Source organism: Xyrauchen texanus, chromosome 26, assembly GCF_025860055.1.
Source record: "Xyrauchen texanus isolate HMW12.3.18 chromosome 26, RBS_HiC_50CHRs, whole genome shotgun sequence".
NCBI classification, from domain to species: Eukaryota; Metazoa; Chordata; class Actinopteri; order Cypriniformes; family Catostomidae; genus Xyrauchen; species Xyrauchen texanus.
Window position 1 is genome coordinate 7,662,338 of NC_068301.1, and position 22,860 is coordinate 7,685,197.

Consider the following 22,860-nt stretch of genomic DNA (forward strand, 5'->3'; position numbering starts at 1 on the left):
AAAAATCACTTAAAAGGGTATTGAAATAGCTCTTGCATTTAGCTTCTATTTTTACTCTTTGTCTATTAATAGACTAGTCCGAGGTAAATACAAGTTGTATGGGGCAACCATACACAATGGTAGTCCAATAGACTTCAATTGTAAGTTAATTTCTTCAAAACACATTTTATATGCTGCCAAAAGAATGATCTAGGTTCAATAACCTAGATGGCCGCTTGGAGTAAGATGGCTGCATCAGTTTCTCTCTGCTTAAAGGTCTGATGAAATCCATTAACATCATCAAATGGCACTGACATCCAACAAAAGTCAAGACTGCTTGGAGTACAATGGCCACTACTGCTAAAATAGTAGCTGAAATGGCGGAAATAAAAAATTCCCTGAATTTTATGTCAAGGGAAATAAGTGAAGTGGTGGAGCAACAAAGAAAACTGACAGGCCTTATGGAGGAGATCAGGCAACTAAAAACTATTATCCAACAGAAGGATGAACGTATTGAAGTCCTGGAACAAAGGGTGGATGACTTGGAACAATATTCCAGAGCTGATGATCTTGTAATCACCGGTCTAGAGACTAGGCATCAAAGTTATGCCCGGGCTACAGGCCTATCTGGTTATCAACAAGGTGAGGATGCACCATCTGAGGAGCTGGAAACCCTGGAGCAACAAGTGGTGTGCTTCATGAAGAGTAAAATCATTCCTCTGGATAAACAGCAAATTTCAGCATGTTACATTTTTCCAAGTAAGAACAAAAAAATAAACCTAACATAATTGTCAAGATTGCAAGCAGAAGGCACAAGGTGGAAATCCTGAAGGAAGCTAAGAAACTTAAAGGCACCGAAGTGTATATAAATGAGCACTTGACAAAAAAAAATGCAGAAATTGCATGGATCAGCCGTACCCTGAAAAAGGAAAACAAAATTCAATCAACCTGGACCAGGAATGGAAAAGTTTTCGTCCGGATGAATGGACCTCCAGACCAAGTTAAGGTGATGATGGTGAGAAAAATGAAGGACTTGGATTTGTACAAATGACAATAGTGAGTAAGTTTTTTTTTTTTTTTTTTCTTTCTTTCGGCTGGATTATTGGATCTTTTAGAAATAACTCATGACTCTTTCATACAAGACTGAAGCCTTTGCGGCAAGTGTTGATGATATAGAATGTGATACATATGATTTTGAAACTAATGTGGATCCAGAGACTAATTTGTTTAATAATATTAGGAATTCTTGTCAGTATAACACTGAAGAACAATTTGAGGAGGTACAAATAGAACAGGCATTTTATTTTATTCATTTCAATTGTAGAAGTTTATCGAAACATTTTTCTGAAATCAAACATTTCTTGGAGACACTTAAAGGAAGATTTAAGTTAATTGCTTTATCTGAAACATGGATAAAGAAAGACAAGGAGGTTAATCTGAAATTAAAGGATTATGATTTATATGTTACCAACAGAGCTAATAGGACTGGAGGGGGAGTGGCCCTCTATGTCTATAATGAATTGAAATGTAGACCAGTTAAATGCATGACAACAGCCATTAATGATATAATGGAAAGTGTGGCTGTAGAAATAGAATTAGAACAAAATAAGAATATTGTTGTTGCATGTGTATATGGAAAACCAGGATCAAAAATGGAAATCTTTAAAGATAAATTAGAAGAAATGATTCACGGTTTAAATAACAAACGAAATATTGTAATTTGTGGAGATTATAATATTGATCTTCTAAAGGTAGATTCACATATACAAAACTCAGATTTTGTTGAGACAATATATAAAAACGGGTTGTATCCATTAATAACGAAGCCTAGCAGAATAACCACAACTAGTGCAACTTTAATAGATAATATATTTACAAATGTTTTGGATAATCATATTATTAGTGGGTTGGTAATAAATGATATAAGCGACCATCTGCCTATATTTGCAATAATTGACTATAAGTTGCCTAAAAAAACAATATACCATCAAATATATAAAAGAAAAAGGAGTGCTGATCATATTAATAAGTTTAGGAATGATTTAATTAATCAAGAGTGGAAAGAGGTGTACACAGACGATGTGAATAATGCCTATAATTCTTTTCTTAAATGTTATCTCACATTGTATAATAAGCATTGTCCTGAGATCCTATGCAGATCTAAACAAAGGCAAAATAGTAAACCTTCGATAACAAACGGATTAAAAAATACCTCTAAAAAGAAAAATAGACTTTATAAGGAGTTTATCAAATCAAGAACAGAAAATGCAGAAAAACGTTATAAGAAATACAAAAATAAGTTGACTGATATATTGAGACAATCAAAAAAGGACTATTATAATCGAATGTTACATGAAAATAAAAATAATTTAAAGGCTACATGGAATATTCTGAATAAGGTAATTGGGAATAAGACTGGACTGAACGGAACTACCTAAATATTTTGAAAAGGATAATAGGGTAATAGATAAAAAAGATGAAATGGTCCATGAACTAAATCAATTCTTTGTAAATGTAGGATCTAGCTTAGCAAACGAAATACCAATATCTAATGATCAGTTAGGGGGAGTCTGGAAAAGGGAAAATAGGATCATGCAGTCAATGTATCTAGGTGAGGTGACTGAAAATTAAATATTATCTGTGGTTCGGAAGCTAAAAAATAAGACCTCAACGGATAGTAATGGTATTGACATGAAAATAATAAAAACACAATTGATTGCATTATTAAACCATTACATTATATAATTAATTATTCTTTTACAGAAGGAGTTTTTCCAGATAGTATGAAAATAGCTAAGGTAATACCTTTTTTAAAACTGGAGATAAACATAATTTTAATAACTATAGACCAGTATCTCTCCTATCTCAATTTTCCAAAGTGCTTGAAAAACTCTTTGTTAATAAATTAGATAACTTTATTGAAAAACATGAATTATTAAATGAAAATCAGTACAGATTTAGGTCAAACAGGTCTACAGGCTTGGCTATCGTGAAAATTATTGAAGACATAACAACACGTAATAGACAGAAATAAATACACAATAGGAGTGTTCATTGATTTGAAGAAGGCATTTGACACTATAGATCATCAAATTCTTATTTCTAAATTATATACGTATGGAATTAGAGGAGTTGTACTGGATTGGTTAACCAGCTATTTACAACAACGACAACAATATGTTGAGTTTGATGGTCATAGGTCAGAATGTATGAATATTGAATGTGGACTTCCACAAGGCTCAATTTTAGGACCCAAACTTTTTATTTTATATATAAATGAGATTTGTGAGGTTTCAAAAAAATTACACTACGTATTATTTGCAGATGATACAAATATATACAGTTCAGGGAATGACTTGAAAACGTTAGCTAATAATATTGAAGATAAAATGGTTAAACTAAAATTATGGTTCGATGTAAATAAATTATCTTTAAATTTGAATAAGACGAAGTTTATGATATTCAACAATAAAAGAAAAGAGGAAGTCAGCTTATCTATAAATAATGTAAATATTGAGAAGGTGTCTGAAATTAGATTTTTAGGAGTCACCTTAGATGAAAAATTGACGTGGAAAAGTCATATATTGCATGTTAAAAATAAGATGGCAAAAAGCCTTTTTATTTTGAATAAGGTTAAATACAGCTTACCGTATATTACAATGAAAATGTTATATTGTTCAATGATTTTGCCTTATTTAAACTATTGTGTAGAAATATGGGGAAATACATATCATAGTAACATTATGCCTTTATTTATTTTACAGAAAAGAGCCATTCGCATTATTTTCAAAGCAGGATATAGAGATCACACAAATCCACTCTTTATTAGGTCAGGTTTGTTAAAACTTAAAGACATTGTAGAATTACAAACTTTATTAGTGATGTTTAAAGCTAGAAGCAAAGCTCTTCCACATGACTTACAAAAGTTATTTGTTATTACTTCGGAAGATGGAAATCACAGACGGCCGTATGACTTTAAACATCTAATAGCACGAACAAACCTGAAACAAATGTGTTTGTCTGTTGCTGGAGTAAAAGCATGGAATCTTCTAAGGAAAGACTTAAAAAGTTGTAAAAATATTTTGGAATTTAAAAGAGTTATAAAAAGAAACAACTTGAATTATATCAAATTGAATTTTGAATTGGACTGTATGTGGTCAATGTATAAAAGTTTAAATAAATATCAGATATGTTGGAGATTGGGTGATGGTGGAGGGAACAGTGCTAATGATATCTATTATGTATGTTAATACATTTTTGGTGATGGTGGAGGGAACAATGTTAATGCCATCTACTATTGATGTCTATAAAGGGGGCAGATAAATATAAGAATATTATTCTTCCATCTGCTCCTTCCTGATCATGGAAATGTAAAGGAAATTTCAAATGAATTGTATTTGATTGGTATAAATAATGCATTTTCATGAAAAGAATAAAAAAAGAGAGAGAGAGAATAATAATTAAGGACAATCAACATAATTTGTGGCATAGTGTTGATTACCAGAAAAATAATTTCAACTTGTCCCTTGTTTATAAAATCAAAAGACAAATACTGCAGTTACAGTCCAGTAATAGAAGGGAATGGGGCCACTCCATAAACATTCAAATATACACTGTTTCAAAAGTAATATATATAACATAATACATGTTTACATGATTTTAGCGTGAATCTGTGATTTACCATCTTAACAGCGTTTACCAGATTACAGGGTTTATCGGCCATATGTCGCCATGACAACAAAATCTTAAAATTGGATATAGCTTTGAAGTTAATAATAATATAATGTTCATGTATTGTGGTTATACTTTTGAAACAGGGTGTATTTTAGTGTTTAGCATGGATGGTGTATTTTGTCTTCTCTATACCCAATGAATCATTTAAATTAATTTAAACTGACTGATCTCAGTTCAGAAGAATCTAGGCTGTCAGTAAAGGGTTAAACTTTCGACATACGGAGTCATGTGAAAAAACAACATGTTGCCGATCACAGCAGAGTCTGTCTTTGGGAGTTATACCAACAAAACTACATCTTGCAAGAAACCTAATTATGTTTTTACATTGAAACCTGTTTTAGTAAAAACATTAGTCTCTAGTTTCATCCGATATGCCATATGCCACATTATTGCGAAAGGCAACACTGCTAAACATAATGTACACTAATGTGTACTTTAGCAAATTTTTTTCCTTAGAAATCCTATATTTACTGTGCATTATAAGATTAAGAATCAATGGGTTCATCCAAAAGTTGAATTCACTCCTAAAATCTGACCAAAAGTTCAGCTTCAGGCTGCAGATGATGTTTGGACCACTCAGTGCTGGTTCTGGCTTACTTGGTGGCCTAGGCAAGATTTGACGTGTATATACTGTATACACACACACACACATATATATATATATATATATATATATATATATATATATATATATATATATATATGGCAAATTATATGAGCATTTACATTAAATTTACATAACTTAAATTGCACAATTAATCAATAATAAAGAAAAGTGGCATGGTTTGGGGCATCTTTCTCCCCATCGCGATCGAGCTCTGTGCGGGGCGGCCAAGCAGGTAACCTGTCATACCGCCCCAAAGAGCATTGCCACCCTAGGCGGCTGCCTATATTGCCTGTGTCAGGATCTGCTACTTGGACCACTCAACATGTTTGGCTGACATGGGACAGTGATAATAAGTACATAGATTCAGAATGTGTAATTTTATTTAAACATGGAATTATTACATTGAATCAGAAATAATTTCAGTAATAATTTTAGCTAATTTCTGTAATGTCTGTTATGTCTCAAAAACATGAATAAACAACACTCCTGGAAACAAAATAAACAATTTGATAAAAAAGCTTGGTATTATTTAAAATGTCAAAACTTAGTCCCGCTGTGTGGACATTAATCTTTAGGCAAACTACTTGCTCTAGATTTTTTTTTTTCGTGTTTATGAAGTGCTAATAGTTACAAATCAAAAAGGAAAATGCACATAGCATTCTTGCGGGGGTCTCAGGAGATTATGGACTGGCCCCATTCACTTCCATTGTAAGTACCATACTTTTTGCTTCTTCTTTTCTTTTCTTTTTTATAAATGAGGCACAAGTCGAATTTATGATAATCAACATTATGCCACAAAAGCTACCAACTGAGTTTAACTTGCATTGAATCAAGAACTTTCTTTAAACTTGCTTTTAACTCAGAATATTGTATTGATGAAAAGTATTCATGAAAATATTTCGACATTTGTAGACACCTGGCATTGTAATTAATCAGCGGAGCCATGGCCAGGCAAGAGTCCAAAAACTCACAAGTGCTTTTCAAAATCTTGGTTAGTTAATGAGATCAGGGGAGAGACAAACCTTATGTCAACTAAGGCTGCCAGTTCAAGCAGATTGCATCAATAATGTATGACCACAGTTTGTGTAAGTCACAGGCACTGGTACTGCTTAAAGCTAGTGCTCTGATACCAGTATCTACCTCCCTATCTAAAACAATGACATTGTGGTAAATAAGATCGCAGCAACCTCAAAAAAAAGAAACAGCTTGACTCCCAGTCTTAACCTCTAATATTGGTGAAAAGAAATGGAGATATTAACAGCAGACTATTTTAAAAGTCTCTCTTCTTTGCAGTAATGGTTATGTTTATGAATGGAAATGTATTTTCCTTAATTGAGGATGACTTTTGGCCATCTGGTTTAATTATCCTGAGTCAAAGCACAAAATGACAGCGGTAATTGTGCCTTCCGTGATGAAAACCAAACCAGCGCACTATAATCTGATTGCCCAAGACATTACTAAACATGGATGATTTCAGACTGATGCACATGAAAAAATTTTGTATATGCATGGCTGATTCCTCTATTTCCTGTATAAAGGAGTTAATAATACCACTTGTGCAAAGTCTTAGTCAATGTGAAATCCGAATTGAATCTATTGATTTTCTTAATGCATAATCATCGTTTTATTGTAAATATTTTATCCATGCACATTATTCCAAATAAATATTTTGTCTCTTAATCTTTAACCAAAATGTAATTACTTGTTCTTCCTCTGACATGATTTTCCTTTTCTGCTGACATCAATTATTTGACCAATTTAAAAATAAGTTAAAAATAAAAACAAGTTAAAAATACTTTTAGCAAATACTGAAAGCGATTTTTTCATGGAAAAGTATGCAAACAATGACCTACTCTCTGAAAGATTTTAATTAAATAAGTGTCCTGGGATATCTCAATGGTCTTTGTGTAAAACAGCAAACAAAAATGTGTCTGATGCTTTCTGCGTGTTCTCATAGTATTGTAGTTGCAAAGAATTATTGAGGCTTAATGCCATTATTGTGCCATGTTGCTTATAACAGTTATCAGTTGAGGGCGCTATTTTGCTGTTGTTGGTTTGACAACCGTTTTTGCTCAATGTTGGTCTCAATAAAGCTCATTTGCTATTTTTGGAATGCGGGGTTTTGGAAAGAGGGGTGTGGCTAATCCAACAGATCAGTTTGTGGAAATTCTAGAATGGCTAAAATCGCTTACAGCACCTTTAAGTTCTGGCTATATTCTAGTATGGAATGCCCACTGCTTACAAACAAATTAATTCCAGATTGAAAGAAGTTATTTGTTTCTCATTTAATATTCTGGTTTTCTCTGACAAAACATCACATTACAAAACATGATGCTAACTGGGTCAACATAATTTCTACCCAAGTCCAACATTGTTTATTTCTGTGCATGCTGAAAGCTAAATATACTAAGCACTAACTGTAAAGCAGTTCATGCACCTTTACAGGGACTAAACTCACTAAAACTCACACACTCCATTTATCAAATAATAACAGCAAGCAAAAAGCAAAGTACCACAAAATAGATTGAAAGGACATGGGCCCTGGGACTTAAGAACTAACATCCATTACTTACAGATGATGGGTTTAACCAATAGCACAAAATAAAAGATCATAAGAAATGTCACTTTTCATATCTGAAAGATGAAAAAACATGACAGCTATTCTCAAGAGCATAGGAAGACAGATTGGACACTCTTTTTCCTTCTTAAACGTAGCACAGTTTGGACAGCAGTGGAATCATACAAAAAGTCTCTTTAGCCATTCAATTATTTAAGCCTATGCTTGCGTGGTTTCACCAATGGGAATAGCATGGCTCCCAGTTTCACCTCTTACTATAAACACATCTGCAAACTTGAGTTACAAAACTCAGTGCATAGTTAATAGTTTATTAAACACCTCTATCAGAGGACTTTAAGCCTTTTCATTGCACCAAAACACTGTATATCAGGAGTCTTTGACTTTTCAGGCCAAGGACCCCTTTAACGGACAGATGGGCGGGTAGAGAAGACCTTCTGTTACATATAATATACAAATGAATGTTGCATTTTAAGATTGGCCTACAATAACATGCAAAGTACCATATTAATCTATTAAACATACAGTACATTAAACACACAATGCAAGTGAATGGTCACCAAAACTTTGAAGCTTCAAAAAGCATATAAAGTGCTAAATACAGTGTTTAAATCTATGTCTTAAGAAGCGATATGATAGGTGTGGGTGAGAAACAGATCAATATTTAAGTCCTTTTTTTTTTTACTATAAATTCTATATATATATATATTGTTGTTGTTGTTGTTGTTGCACCAATCTGTTTTCATTTAAACATATGGCTAATTCTAACATATATATATATATATATATATATATATATATATATATATCAATAAGCAATCAGTTTCTGACATTTCTGATATCTGCAATCTGTTGGAGATAGCCCTCTCAAAATTCGCTATCTCCAATCTGTAATGAAAAACACTAGGGAGCGATTTCAGCACTGGACAGCCACCAACATCCTGTGAGAGTTCACACAATCTACACCCATCCACTGTAAAGTATGAGGTGCCCCTAGGGACATTATTCAGAATTACCATGCACATACATGTACTTTTCCTCTCACATACACATATGAAACCAAATTCATTCACATACTATAGTGAAATGCTCACACACATACAAGTGAAATGCTTTTACAAACACAACTGAAACGCTCTCATACATACAACTGAAAATATTACGCTCACACACACAACTGAAATGCTCACACACACACAACTGAAATGCTCTCACACACACAACTGAAATGCTCTCACACACACAACTGAAATGCTCACACACACACACACAACTGAAATGCTCACACACACACACACAACTGAAATGCTCTCACACACGCAACTAAAATGCTCTCACACACGCAACTAAAATGCTCTCACACACGCAACTGAAATGCTCTCACACACACAACTGAAATGCTCTCACACACACAACTGAAATGCTCTCACACACGCAACTGAAATGCTCACACACACACACAACTGAAATGCTCTCACACACGCAACTGAAATGCTCTCACACACGCAACTGAAATGCTCACACACACACAACTGAAATGCTCACACACACACAACTGAAAAGCATTTCAGTATGTTGTATGAAAGCATTTCAGTATGTTGTATGCAAGCATTTCAGTTGTGTGTGTGAGGGCATTTCAGTTGTGTGTGTGAGAGCATTTCAGTTGTGTGTGTGAGAGCATTTCAGTTGTGTGTGTGAGGGCATTTCAGTTGTGTGTGTGAGAGCATTTCAGTTGTATGTGTGTGAGAGCATTTCAGTTGTATGTGTGTGAGAGCATTTCAGTTGTGTTTGTAAAAGCATTTCACTTGTATATGTGTGAGCATTTCACTATAGTATGTGAATGAATTTGGTTTCATATGTGTATGTGAGAGGAAAAGTACATGTATGTGCATGGTTATTCTGAATAATGTCCCTAGGGGCACCTCATAGTAAAGAGCCAGAACCCATTTACCAAGAGAGCAATTATATCCATCTACAATCACATGATTTTCAGGCTTTTACATTAAGGCATTAACATAAATGTTTGCAAATCTCAAGTATCCATACATTAAATTCTACCCACATTAGGAAACAAAACTGATTCAACAAAAGCTCTTGATGTAGTACAACAACCAGATGGAATTATTGAAGTGCAGCAGCCATGACCATGTGAGAACAATAAGCTTCTTTATATAACAAGGCTAATTTACACCCAAACATGCAGACAGTACTCATCAATAGATTGAGCATTACTACTCTTCAGTGATTTCAATGTCTGCATCTTTAGATCAATGTGTGTAAGCCAGCAACCAGACATCTCTAATTAGGTTATTTATGTATAACAGCTATGATGAGTAGACCTTATACTTACTTTGGGTTTTTCCATGGCAGTCTGCCTGGCTGTGAAATCACTGCTGTTCTGAGCAAAATCAATGAGTGCATACTAACAGTGATATAGCATCTCAGTTTCTATTACACTGAGTGTGCATTTTGAAATGATGCACAATTTGACATCACTTTACTGATTTGTTACTGATTTACTGAACTTTTATTTATATGTTAACGTGTCCAGAACAGCTAGAATATATAAATAATAATAATGGATAAAACTTCCTTCCCGGGTTGCATAAAGTAGGCATTAATTATAGAATAAAAATAATTGTTCATAATAAGTATGCAATGCATGATAATGAAACTATAGTTTCAAGCAGCTTTAAGGAATCCCCCAAATGTCCCGTTTGACAGCCAAAAATCCAGGAAAGAGTCCATAATTTCCAGTACATCTGTTCTGTCCTCTGTGCTGCTCTTTGAAGCAGTCACGTTCAAGTTTAATCTGTTTACTAAGGGAATTTGATGCGAATTTCTTTATTTTTACCTCCACGTAGACTCCTTAGAATCCTAAGTTGTTCCTTATTTGTTAATTAAATATATAACATAACATAAGTAATTAAGAAAACAAATAACAATTACATAAATCGTTTAAATATCATAAAATTCATTATAAGATTACCTTATGCCAGGTAACGCAACAGAATGTCCAGGGACTGTCTAAATGTCACACAGTGTTGTTTTTGAAAGCTGTCACTCTCATCAACGGACGAGCGCTGGAACTCTGAGCCTCTTATTAAATAACAGGAATATACCATCACAAGCGGTTTGCAAAGGGGTGATGTGGACCAAACCAATTTAAAGGAATATTTCGGGTTCAATACAAGTGAAGCTCAATATACAGCATTTGTAGCATAATGTTGATTACCACATACAATTATTTCGACTCTTCCCTCCTTTTCTTTATAAAAGCAAAAATGGAGGTTACATTGAGGCACTTACAATGGAAGTGAATGAGGCCAAATTTGAAGAGTTTAAAAGGCACAAATGTGAAGCTTATTCACCTTATTCAGCCCCGCCCTTTTCCACACTCCACTCTTTCGAATTTTGTCAACTTCCTGTTTGAGTCGATCAAAATGGATTATATGTGGGAGCACAGAAAGTATTTTCCCCCAAAGAGATGTACCTTTAACATGAGGTGTTTTTTTCTGTCACTGTAAATGTTTCTTACACCCATGGAGGTAAATTGGACCTGGCAGATCACATTCAAACATCTATGACATACTGCACTTTTTCATAATGTAAGGGTGTCACGTGTAATTCTGCTTAATTTTTAGATTTCAACTTATATAAGTTTGTGTTAAAAAGTGTAGTTGACATGAAATTTCAAACAGGACAGCTCGTATTATTTTACATGCAAATTCATGACATTAAAGGTAATTATTTGTACTTAATATATATATATATATATAATAATTCTCCCAATGTTTTTAAGAGGCTTAAATGTGTTAAATGCTTAAAATTGTTGTAAATGAAATATCAAATAAATGGTAACACTTTAGAATACTGTTCGTTCATTAATAAATAAATATGCAGGATTAATGCAGGACAAATGAGTAGTACATTAATACTTATGTCACTACTATTAACTAATATGGAAACACCATTAACTAATCAGTAATTATTACAAACTGATGACTGTGGTAGTTTACTAAAAGCTAATCAATAAATACTGACTTTTATTTGCCTAATTGAGAACTAATAACTAGCTATGTCTAAATTAAAATAACTACTAATTGTATGGGTCAATGACAAATAAGGATGTCAGAGATGTTATATAGAAACATCTTTTAAAAATCTAGTTTAAAGGTTTCAATTTTCTTAAGGGAAAAAATATTTGTACAAAAAATAAATACATTTTTGTGTCATAGAATATGTTTGAATATTATTATCATAGAGTATGTGTATTCCAGTCATTTTTATATTTAGCAGTTTTATGTATTTTTGAATAACTTAATAAATATAGATGAATAGAATAATAAAAATGGTAAAACTACACGTCCACCAAGCCTCTAATCCAATCAGCATTAGCAATACTGGATGCTGGAGCTGAGGAGGTGGGTGGGGCTGAATCGAGGAAAAGAAAGTGCTGCGATGAGTATATACATGCAGTTAGTATATGTTTAGTTCTTTTCAGATTTAAAATAGGCAAAGGACACAGGGAAAATATATTTTAGAAGCATTTTAGTGGAAATACAGACAGGTGGAATCAGCCTCGAGGAAGCGTCGTTGTCCGGTGACTTCTGGAGATATATATATATATATCAAATAAAAAATATTCAGATAATTAAAATGCATTACATTCTTGTGGCAGAAGAGTTAATCATTGATAAGACAATACAAAAACCGGCTTTATAATACAATGTATTGTTTACTACCATATTATTGAATATAAGTCAATCTTTGGCATACAGTTCACAGCGATCCAGTTAAACAAGTGAATTTATCAATCAGTTCGAGATTTATTATGAGGGCTTGTTTAAGGATCCGTCAATGTACACCTCCATCAGATATTTTTTTTTTTTTTTTAGAAACAAGCCACATAGTACACTACAGATGTATTTTACAACAGTGCCAAGACATTATATTCATTACATAGTGCAATGGTTTTCAATGCTTTGGAGTTGTTGGAGGTACAAAGAGTATTTAAATAATATTTTAAGTCTTTACAAAAAAGTGCAAATAGGGGCTTTATAGACAAATTTACACTTATGTATAAAAAACTTGGCAAGAAAAATAAACAGATTAATCAGAAAATATTAACTTAAGTTATCGAAACTGTGAAAACAAAATAAAACGTCTTTATAAAGCAAAGAAAAACTAGTTAAAATAAAGGTACGTCCAAACAAAGAAAATGTTCTCAGAATACTGCAGCGTGGACACATTCCCAAAAAAGGTGAGGGGCAGATTCATTACAGAAGGAGCAAAATGGATCTATTTCAGGGAGCATGTTTCTAAAATAAATATTGACTGGGTAAAAACGGTGTAACAGTTTAAAGGACACCTCCTTAACCTTGTTGGTAATTAAATATTTGTGAGGTAAAGACCATACGACCTGCGTCAGACATGCTTGTGTCGCGTCTCGGGTGTGTCGCGTCATAAAAGTAAAATGTTTAGGTCACTGTGTCAAGTTAAATATAGTTTAATACTCAATATTTAAATACATCTTGAGATCCCTTGGTTCGCATTTGCGCTCCTTCAAGTATTTTGAACGCAAGAACGTAAAGCTCATTTGTGTTGTGTCTCCGCTGAAGAGTTGCTAATGTTTTGTTCACTGTAATCACAGCTGAAATTTCACTTTCTGCACTCTGGCGTAAACAGGTGGTACTACAAGCTTGCATTTCTCAGGAAAGCAATTTTTTAAAACGTTATTTTTTGTGAAATTAGTCGCACTTTATTAACGAGTTAAATCGACAGCCCTAATATATATCTATATCATTTTTTAATATTTAAAGATAACCATGTATAATTATTTCATCCTTATATATTGAATTATTGTTATATGAGGGGCTTTCTCAGCAAATATTTGTAAATGCGATTAAATGCGATTAATTAATCGTTACACCATGTAAAAAAAAATAATCGATTGAAAGCACTGTATATATATATACAGTGAGGAAAATAAGTATTTGAACACCCTTCTATTTTGCAAGTTCTCCCACTTAGAAATCATGGAGGGGTCTGAAATTGTCATCGTAGGTGCATGTCCACTGTGAGAGACATAATCTAAAAAAAAAAATCCAGAAATCACAATGTATGATTTTTAAACTATTTATTTGTATGATACAGCTGCAAATAAGTATTTGAACACCTGAGAAAATCAATGTTAATATTTGGTACAGTAGCCTTTGTTTGCAATTACAGAGGTCAAACGCTTCCTGTAGTTTTTCACCAGGTTTGCACACACTGCAGGAGGGATTTTGGCCCACTCCTCCACACAGATCTTCTCTAGATCAGTCAGGTTTGTGGGCTGTTGCTGAGAAACACGGAGTTTGAGCTCCCTCCAAAGATTCTCTATTGGGTTTAGGTCTGAGACTGGCTAGGCCACGCCAGAACCTTGATATGCTTCTTACAGAGCCACTCCTTGGTTATCCTGGCTGTGTGCTTCAGGTCATTGTCATGTTGGAAGACCCAGCCTCAACCCATCTTCAATGCTCTAACTGAGGGAAGGAGGTTGTTCCCCAAAATCTCGCAATACATGGCCCCGGTCATCCTCTCCTTAATACAGTGCAGTCGCCCTGTCCCATGTGCAGAAAAACACCCCCAAAGCATGATGCTACCACCCCCATGCTTCACAGTAGGGATGGTGTTCTTGGGATGGTACTCATCATTCTTCTTCCTCCAAACACGGTTAGTGGAATTATGACCAAAAAGTTCTATTTTGGTCTCATCTGACCACATGACTTTCTCCCATGACTCCTCTGGATCATCCAAATGGTCATTGGCTAACTTAAGACGGGCCTTGACATGTGCTGGTTTAAGCAGGGGAACCTTCCATGCCATGCATGATTTCAAACCATGACGCCTTAGTGTATTACCAACAGTAACCTTGGAAACGGTGGTCCCAGCTCTTTTCAGGTCATTGACCAGCTCCTCCCGTGTAGTTCTGGGCTGATTTCTCACCTTTCTTAGGATCATTGAGACCCCACGAGGTGAGATCTTGCATGGAGCCCCAGTCCGAGGGAGATTGACAGTCATGTTTAGCTTCTTCCATTTTCTAATGATTGCTCCAACAGTGGACCTTTTTTCACCAAGCTGCTTGGCAATTTCCCCGTAGCCCTTTCCAGCCTTGTGGAGGTGTACAATTTTGTCTCTAGTGTCTTTGGACAGCTCTTTGGTCTTGGCCATGTTAGTAGTTGGATTCTTACTGATTGTATGGGGTGGACAGGTGTCTTTATGCAACTAACAAACTCAAACAGGTGCATCTAATTTAGGATAATAAATGGAGTGGAGGTGGACATTTTAAAGGCAGATTAACAGGTCTTTGAGGGTCAGAATTCTAGCTGATAGACAGGTGTTCAAATACTTATTTGCAGCTGTATCATACAAATAAATAGTTAAAAAATCATACATTGTGATTTCTGGATTTTTTTTTAGATTATGTCTCTCACAGTGGACATGCACCTACGATGACAATTTCAGACCCTCCATGATTTCCAAGTGGGAGAACTTGCAAAATAGCAGGGTGTTCAAATACTTATTTTCCTCACTGTGTATATATATATATATATATATATATATATATATATATATATATATATATATATATATATATATATATATATATATTATTATTTTATTATTATTATTATTATTTTTCCTTCTCCTGTACTTGTCTTTATGACTCAGTTATTGTATTCATACATTGTTTGATCTTATTTATTTTTAAAAACAAAATCCACAGTTTTAGCACCATTTGTGGACTTTTCGTACGCTCCTTTACCCACCATAGGCACATTTTCCAACTTATATCAATGTTTTATTAGCGATCTGGAACGATTTCACCATGACGCCATCTGACCAGCTTAAATACGGGACAAATCGATTCGATACGGGACGCATCATTTTACCTTTTTTAAGACGGGACGATTTAACGGGTGGCAACCATAAACCTTTATTATGACAAGCGGTTGAAGCGCACCACCAACCCGGATATTGTTTGGATTCTGAGCTTCTGCTGCGGAGTGTCTAATGTTAAATGCAAAGGGTTCGAGCTCGGCGTTTATTCAGGTGGCGTTGCTGGTGTTGACAAATGTTGCAGAGCATTTAACCATAACTTCAACTTAGAGGTACTGGAAGCTTCTGTTTATATAAATTTTTCTATAACAGTCCTTTAACTCGGTAGTTCGTTAATACTGTCCTAAAATATGGTTGGCAGTTTTTGTTATTTAAGTGTTCTTGCCGACTTATGAGTTGGCAAACTTGTTTAGTTGCATGCTATGAGTTACAAGCACTAGAAATGTAAAGCTATCTTTTTATATAACTATGCTATTTAGAATTCCTCTGCACAGAAATGTTTTGGTCATTTATAACTTATTCAGTGTTCAGTCATTTTAAGATGAGGTACTGTCCAAAAACCATTAACCAAATTCAGAATTTGTCCTTCCCAAATCCATGCTTGCAGAAATCACCACCATGGAGTTTTTTATTTATTTTATCCCCTTTTCTCCCAATTTGGAATGGCCGCTACTTAGTAGCTGCTTGTGGTGGCGCGGTTACTCACCTCAATCCAGGTGGCGGAGGACAAGTCTCAGTTGCCTCTGCTTCTGAGACCGTCAATCTGCGCATCTTATCACGTGGCTCATTGTGCATGACAACGTGGAGACTCACAGCATGTGGAGGCTCATGCTACTCTCCGCGATCCATCCACAACTTACCACACGCCCCATTGAGAGCAAGAACCACTTTACGCGACCATGAGGAGGTTACCCCATGTGACTCAAACCTCCCTAGCAACCGGGCCAATTTGTTTGCTTAGGAGACCTGGCTGGAGTCACTCTAGGGGTGGTAGTCAGCATCAATACTCACTGAGCTACCCAGGCCCCTGTTTGTCCTTTTTTGACTACTAATATCCTTCTTGTATTTCATGTCCAGGTATTTTAGCCAGGTGAATGTTGGGTGTACGAGCCCTGTTTGGAATTGGTCTTCTTGTGACAACACGAGGAGGCTCTGTCCTGACACACACAGGAGCATGTACACGTATTTCCAGTAACATTTACAGTAAAGAGCTCGTTCACAGGCAGGCTTGCACTATGGCCAATACAATCAAGTATCTTGGGTGAGCATAAATGCACATTCTCTATGATTTGTATAATTGTATATCGAGTGTATGAAGTGAGTTTAAATGTCCTTCTTACATCTGAGGGCTTTTTGTGGTATTTTAAGGAAATATTGAAGATATTGTTATTTTCAGATTATACAGATTAGAGGTCAACCGATAGTGGATATTGCAGATACCAATAACTAAGGTGGTGGAAAAGGCCAGAAACCGATTAATCAGCCGATAGTTTTTAAAATCGATTTCTAGTATGTTAAAAAAAATAATAATAATCTTACTGTGACACACAGTGAGTCATTTATTGTTCAACCAAAATCCCAATAATAATCAGAAAAAAAATGAAGATTTGGTGTGTATCATGGATTATTTTTTACTATAAAACAGCCTGAAAACACACCGGGGACTCTTATTTTGAAATGAGAGAGACTTGGCACTGTTACAATGCTCTGTATTTAAGTATTATTCAAATTGATCTTTTATATCCTATTTATTCACCAGATGAAGAGTTTTGTGTGTATATATATATATATATATATATATAATATATATATTGGCAATTATCTGCATAGGTTTTTGCCAATAACTGATAAAGAACAGATTTTGTATTTATTTATATCTGCTTTTTGACACAATAAAAACTAAATAATTAGGCTACAACAATAAAACATTTAATATAAAAGTGTTATTATTATTTATGCAATTGTATTTAGGCTTGGAAAAGTACTTTTGCTCAGTGGTTACACATTTATTTGATCTGTGTCTAACTGTTACGTTTAAAATGCTACATATTTCTCACTTGAGAGCGAACTGCTTTAAAAAGTTAAGTAATTTTGGAAATAAATATTATATACTGTAAGTTACTTTGTCTGTAAACAGTTGTTTGCTGTTGAATGTACTGTATGATATCGGTTGACCTGATATTGAATAACTCATAACCAAGTACAAAAGTTTGAAAAATATTGGTCAAACTGATTATCGATCTGTAATTGTAATTGCAGAACAAAACGTACCTTTTTTTTAATGTTTTTTTTAATAACAGTGTATAGCATTTAAGCATATATTCTGTAATAAGAACTAATTGCAAAACATTAACTAATATCCCAAAATTAGATTAATATTTTCTATGGATCCTAATCAGCAAAGCTAGAACTGTCACCCACTGCATTTTTACTGGAAATGTAATTGTATCTTTCCTTAACCCTGATTGCTGTTATATCATCACAGGCAAGAAGAAGCCCAGCGCATTGATGAGGAACTGTTTAATGAATACAGCTTTAGTGTGGATCAGTTAATGGAGCTAGCTGGGCTTAGCTGTGCTACAGCTGTTTCAAAGGTGCATCCATGTTCTATCTGTACTCTGTGGGAACAGATCAAAGTGGTGCAGCTTAAGTAGTGCATTATTAACCCATTAAAAGCAGCTTTTTTTGTCAAAGGGCTATCCACTGGAGTCGCTGCTCAAGAGCAAACCCAGAGTGCTGGTGATCTGTGGCCCAGGAAATAACGGAGGAGATGGGTTGGTTTGTGCAAGACATCTCAAACTGTTTGTGAGTTCACTTGTATTTTAACAAATAGCTGAAAAAACGTGCAGAATGACAGCCTCAGTTGCCATTCACTTTCATTGTATGGAAAAAAAGATGCAATGAAAGTAAATGGTGACTGAGGCTAACATACTGCCTAACATCTCTTTTTGTGTTTATGAAGGTGTGTTGACTTTATTCCTATTTTATGTGGAATTCCCAGGGGTATGAACCTTCTATAGTGTACCCAAAGCGCCCCAACAAACAGCTGTTCCAGAATCTCACCACCCAGTGTGAGAAGATGGATATAACCTTTCTGACAGAGATGCCTGAGGTACATAAGAAACCCTAGTGTTCAATGCCTCATCATTTACACCAAGGGTGGTCAGATTTCTTTAAATCCCCCTTAAGCTGTGTTCTCACTGCCAGCAACACGCAGCAACTAAACAACCTCATCTCATTAATTTTCAATGATAGCTGGTGACACGAGCAATTGCGACTGGATGTGGGCAAGTCCAGCAAAGCAACAAAGTTGAGAAATGTTTAACTTTATGTAAATGAAGAGCGACTTTTGGGAGCCACAGCAATACGAGAGAAGATGGCTCATGTGATCCTTTCTCTCAGCTCCTGCAGTGACGGAAAGATGGAGGAAAGGCTACTCTCCATACACACCACTAGCGAACTAACCACCAGCCACTGGCGACATGCAGCGACAAAGTAGCTGGCAGTGTGAATGCAGCTTTAGTGTTTCAACTAAAATGACCTCCATTCCATTAACGACTGAATAAAAACTACCTTAAAAAATCCCTGTTGTGCAAGGTTTGCACACCCAGCATAATCTTTCTTTTTCTAGGACAATTTGATTGTATATTTTTCCAGATGTGTATTTAGCAGCTAGTTTTTTTCCATTTCCTCATGACTCTTACTTTAGGCTGATTTGATTGATGAAGCCTATAACTTGGTGGTGGACGCCATTTTTGGATTCAGTTTTAAGGGGGCCGTGCGAGAGCCATTCGGTGACATCCTGTCCCAACTAAAGAAAATTACTGTGCCCATTGCTAGCGTCGACATACCTTCAGGTGAGCATGCACAAACACTTTAAGAGCAAGACATAACCAAAGATTTGATTACAATCGAAGTATTCAGATTAGTTAATCACAATTAATCGTATATTTTTTCATAGGTAATCGTGATTTATCACAGATTTTGAAAGTGCTGAGATTTAACTCTAAATATACTTCTTTTACTGTCAAAATGCATTTATTTCATCCTTAGGAAAGAAAACAAAAGAATATGTAACAATAATGCTTTATTAACATTTTCCAACCAAAGCCTCCCACGGTATAAAGATAGAAATGCACTAAAATAGCACCAATTCAAGTAACATTAAAAGTTTCCCAAAGTCTAAATGGGAGTTTGACTAATTGAACGAACTAGTCCCCACATAGGTTGCACATTCATTGCAATGGCCATTAAATCTATTAAACTCTCATCCTCCACCATATTAATCTGCCAGCAGACTGTGGCTATCCGCTTTCCTACAGCATTCATGAAGTTCAACACCACCGCATTCATTATTTGCAGCAGGGCGCCAGTGTCAAGCACCACTTTGAACACCACATGAAAAGCGCTTTGCAAAAACATCTCATTCTGCCTTTTGGTGATAGTTAAAACTTGGCTTGCTTCTGTGGTAATTAAAATGTTTCTTAATTAGGCAAAAAAATACTGGATTTCTATCCAGTACAAATAGCATTAATAGCCTTTACCCATTATTGACACTGAATCACTGCTGTGTGTGTGTGTTTGTGGTGTGTTTCAGTGTAATTACTCTTGGTGGACACGTCCAGTAGCAGTTTTAACCACCATGCAAACCACGGGGGGCTCCCGTGGGGAAGCTCTGCAAAAACCGCATGAGAGGTGACATGATTTTCCGTGTACACGCGCAAATACGATGTTGTCAGCACTCTTAGAGTGGTTCACGTTAGAGGTCAGCCGGGTGCGGGTCAGTTTTTTACAGGTTTGTAATTTATGAAAGAATATACAGGATTTCTGAACTTGTTTTGCCCATGAGTTAGGGGCCGTTAACACCGAATGCGTTTTTGCGTACGTCTGCTCTGTTTTTCCATTGTTTTCCTATGGAAACATGCGCTGGACAAATGTCCTCAACTGCTGCACTGTGTCTCGCTGTTTCTTCAGTGTCTCACGCAGGACTGGTACATTTTTAGACACTGTCAAGTTAAAAATAAGTCTCAAAAATGCATGACAAAAAACGTGAGACACATACGTTCTGTTTCATTCGTTGCACTGTGTGTAGATTGTTTTTAGCACAGATGTCACAAAGATTTAACATTTTGAAAAAGTTGCAAGGAGGTGGCTGTTACAATGTTGAACATTATTTCAGAATATTCTACACCAAGCAGAGTTTCAGCACTTGAAGTTTTGTTTTCCTTCTGCTCTAGTGTGCTAGGGGCTGCCATGTTTACTGTTACTGTTATGAATGTTGCCTTCAATGTTTACATAAAATACAGCCTTTTGCAACATGATGAACAATGCACTGCAGCATTAGAATACAAGCTGCAGATGAAAGTAAAGTTAATAAGACAGAAATAGATTACTATTTTATACAACAAATCCTCAAAGTAATAATAATAATATTGTATCGTTATAATGGAAAAACTGGACAACAATGAATAATTGTTGTATTATTATAATAATAATAATTGAATTCTAAAATGTTAGTGAGTGAAGTAGTATGTTTTGCACATCCTGTTCATAAAAAAAAAAAAAAAAAAGTGTTTTGTGAAAAAATATATATAGGTAAATATTGCTTTTTTTATCACTGTATTGTCGGAAAACATGCATTAATAATCTTGAAATAGAATTTTATTTAATTAAACATTTTGAATGTACTTTGCTACAATGGCTGATAGGATTCATTTATTATTTAAAATAAATGTTATGTAATATTTTAAGGAACATTTTCTAAATGGGGCACGGGTTGGTCTGTTGTTTGGGGCCTCTGTTTTATACTGTATTAACGGTAAATGTATTTATTAAATACAAATTAACCTGTTAAAATTCTTTAATTAATCGCATGCATTATTCGCATTAATTTTAACAGCTCTACTTCAGCTATAAAAGTATTTTTGTATAAATAATTATATTTAAATATGAAATATTTTTTCAGTTTATTAAACATTTTTGATAGACTCTAAAGATAATTTATAGAGTTAGCCGATCTGCATTCAAAGGGTTTGTATCATGAGAAATAAATATGTCCTTGATCTTTTGAACTGAAAGTGTTCATTGTTCTATGAATACATACACCGTACTTATATCTCAATAACACCTGTGTTAACATGTCAACAGTGCCTGTCCATTATGCAGAAAGGATCTTAACATTAGAAACGACTGGCTGAAGTTTATTTTTTAACAAGGTCCCTGAGCATTTCAGTCTGATCTTAACACTTTTTGCACTTTATTTCAGTGCAGATTTTCACAATGCAATCCAGGTTAAAAACGATATTGTACCTGTATACAGCAGCTTGTAAATAAGTGAAGCACAGCACTGTTTCTCATTACACAAATGAAGAGCATGCTATACATAGGAGTACAGAAGCAAAACAACCCCCAGTTTATGGAAAGGGTGAATTAATATTGTCATTAATAACTATATTACGGCACTAACATAAGTGAACTTCAGGCACAAATTAAAAGCAAAAATATATGATATGACACCTTTGAACGGACAAAGGATGAACCATAACTCAAATTTTCATTACCTTCTCTGTCTGTAGGCTGGAATGTGAAGAACGGCTGTCCTGATGGGATTCAGCCAGACATGCTCATCTCTCTCACTGCTCCTAAGAAAGCAGCCAATCACTTTAAAGGACGCTACCACTTCCTGGGAGGCCGATTCGTTCCTCCTGCACTTGAACAGAAGTACCAGCTCTCTCTGCCTAAGTACCCAGGCACGGACTGTGTGTATCAATTAAACTGAACAATAAACAGTATTTCCTGTCACTGATCAAAGCAAAAAATCAAGAAAGAATGTCTTGAAAACTATATCAACAGTTTTGAGCTTTGTTTGAAATATAATGGCTCAGTGGAAATGGCCTTATTGATGGTTATTGATCAGCTTCATGATTAAATTAATGAACTGTATTGCTAAGGATTGTTTGAGAATGTTTCGAAGGCAACTTTGAATTATTAATTCCTTAAAATAAAAAAAATAAATATTTAATGATGTGTTGATGGTTATGTAATTTAATGGGCAATCCGGAATAATTACTGCATCATGGTT

General features: G+C 34.9%; 2 protein-coding genes across 3 annotated transcripts in view; one reads left to right on the forward strand and one right to left on the reverse strand.

Moving 5' to 3' along the window:
* Positions 1 to 10,964, reverse strand: part of LOC127620338 (oxidation resistance protein 1-like) — a 73,448-nt gene extending 62,484 nt beyond the window's left edge. For both annotated transcript variants that reach the window (XM_052093542.1, XM_052093541.1), the window contains exon 1: positions 10,885 to 10,964. The gene's annotated coding sequence lies outside the window, so the exon portion shown is untranslated. The remainder of the gene's footprint in view (positions 1 to 10,884) is intronic.
* A 4,945-nt stretch (positions 10,965 to 15,909) lies between these two features.
* On the forward strand, positions 15,910 to 22,758 carry LOC127620327 (NAD(P)H-hydrate epimerase-like). The gene is made up of 7 exons (XM_052093526.1): positions 15,910 to 16,051; positions 16,857 to 17,040; positions 18,265 to 18,373; positions 18,474 to 18,584; positions 18,781 to 18,891; positions 19,489 to 19,636; positions 22,355 to 22,758. Exons 2-7 carry the CDS (start codon positions 16,874 to 16,876, stop codon positions 22,555 to 22,557), a joined length of 849 nt encoding a protein of 282 aa, XP_051949486.1. The 5' UTR covers positions 15,910 to 16,051; positions 16,857 to 16,873; the 3' UTR covers positions 22,558 to 22,758.
* Positions 22,759 to 22,860: the final 102 nt, after the last annotated feature.

Bases quoted from the DNA above. Each gene is read 5' to 3' on its own strand.
- LOC127620327 (XM_052093526.1), top strand. From the start codon at position 16,874: ATGTTGGGTGTACGAGCCCTGTTTGGAATTGGTCTTCTTGTGACAACA. The intron at 17,041-18,264 runs GTGAGCATAAAT...ATATCATCACAG, and splicing joins AATACAATCAAGTATCTTGG to GCAAGAAGAAGCCCAGCGCA. The intron at 19,637-22,354 runs GTGAGCATGCAC...CTCTGTCTGTAG, and splicing joins TAGCGTCGACATACCTTCAG to GCTGGAATGTGAAGAACGGC.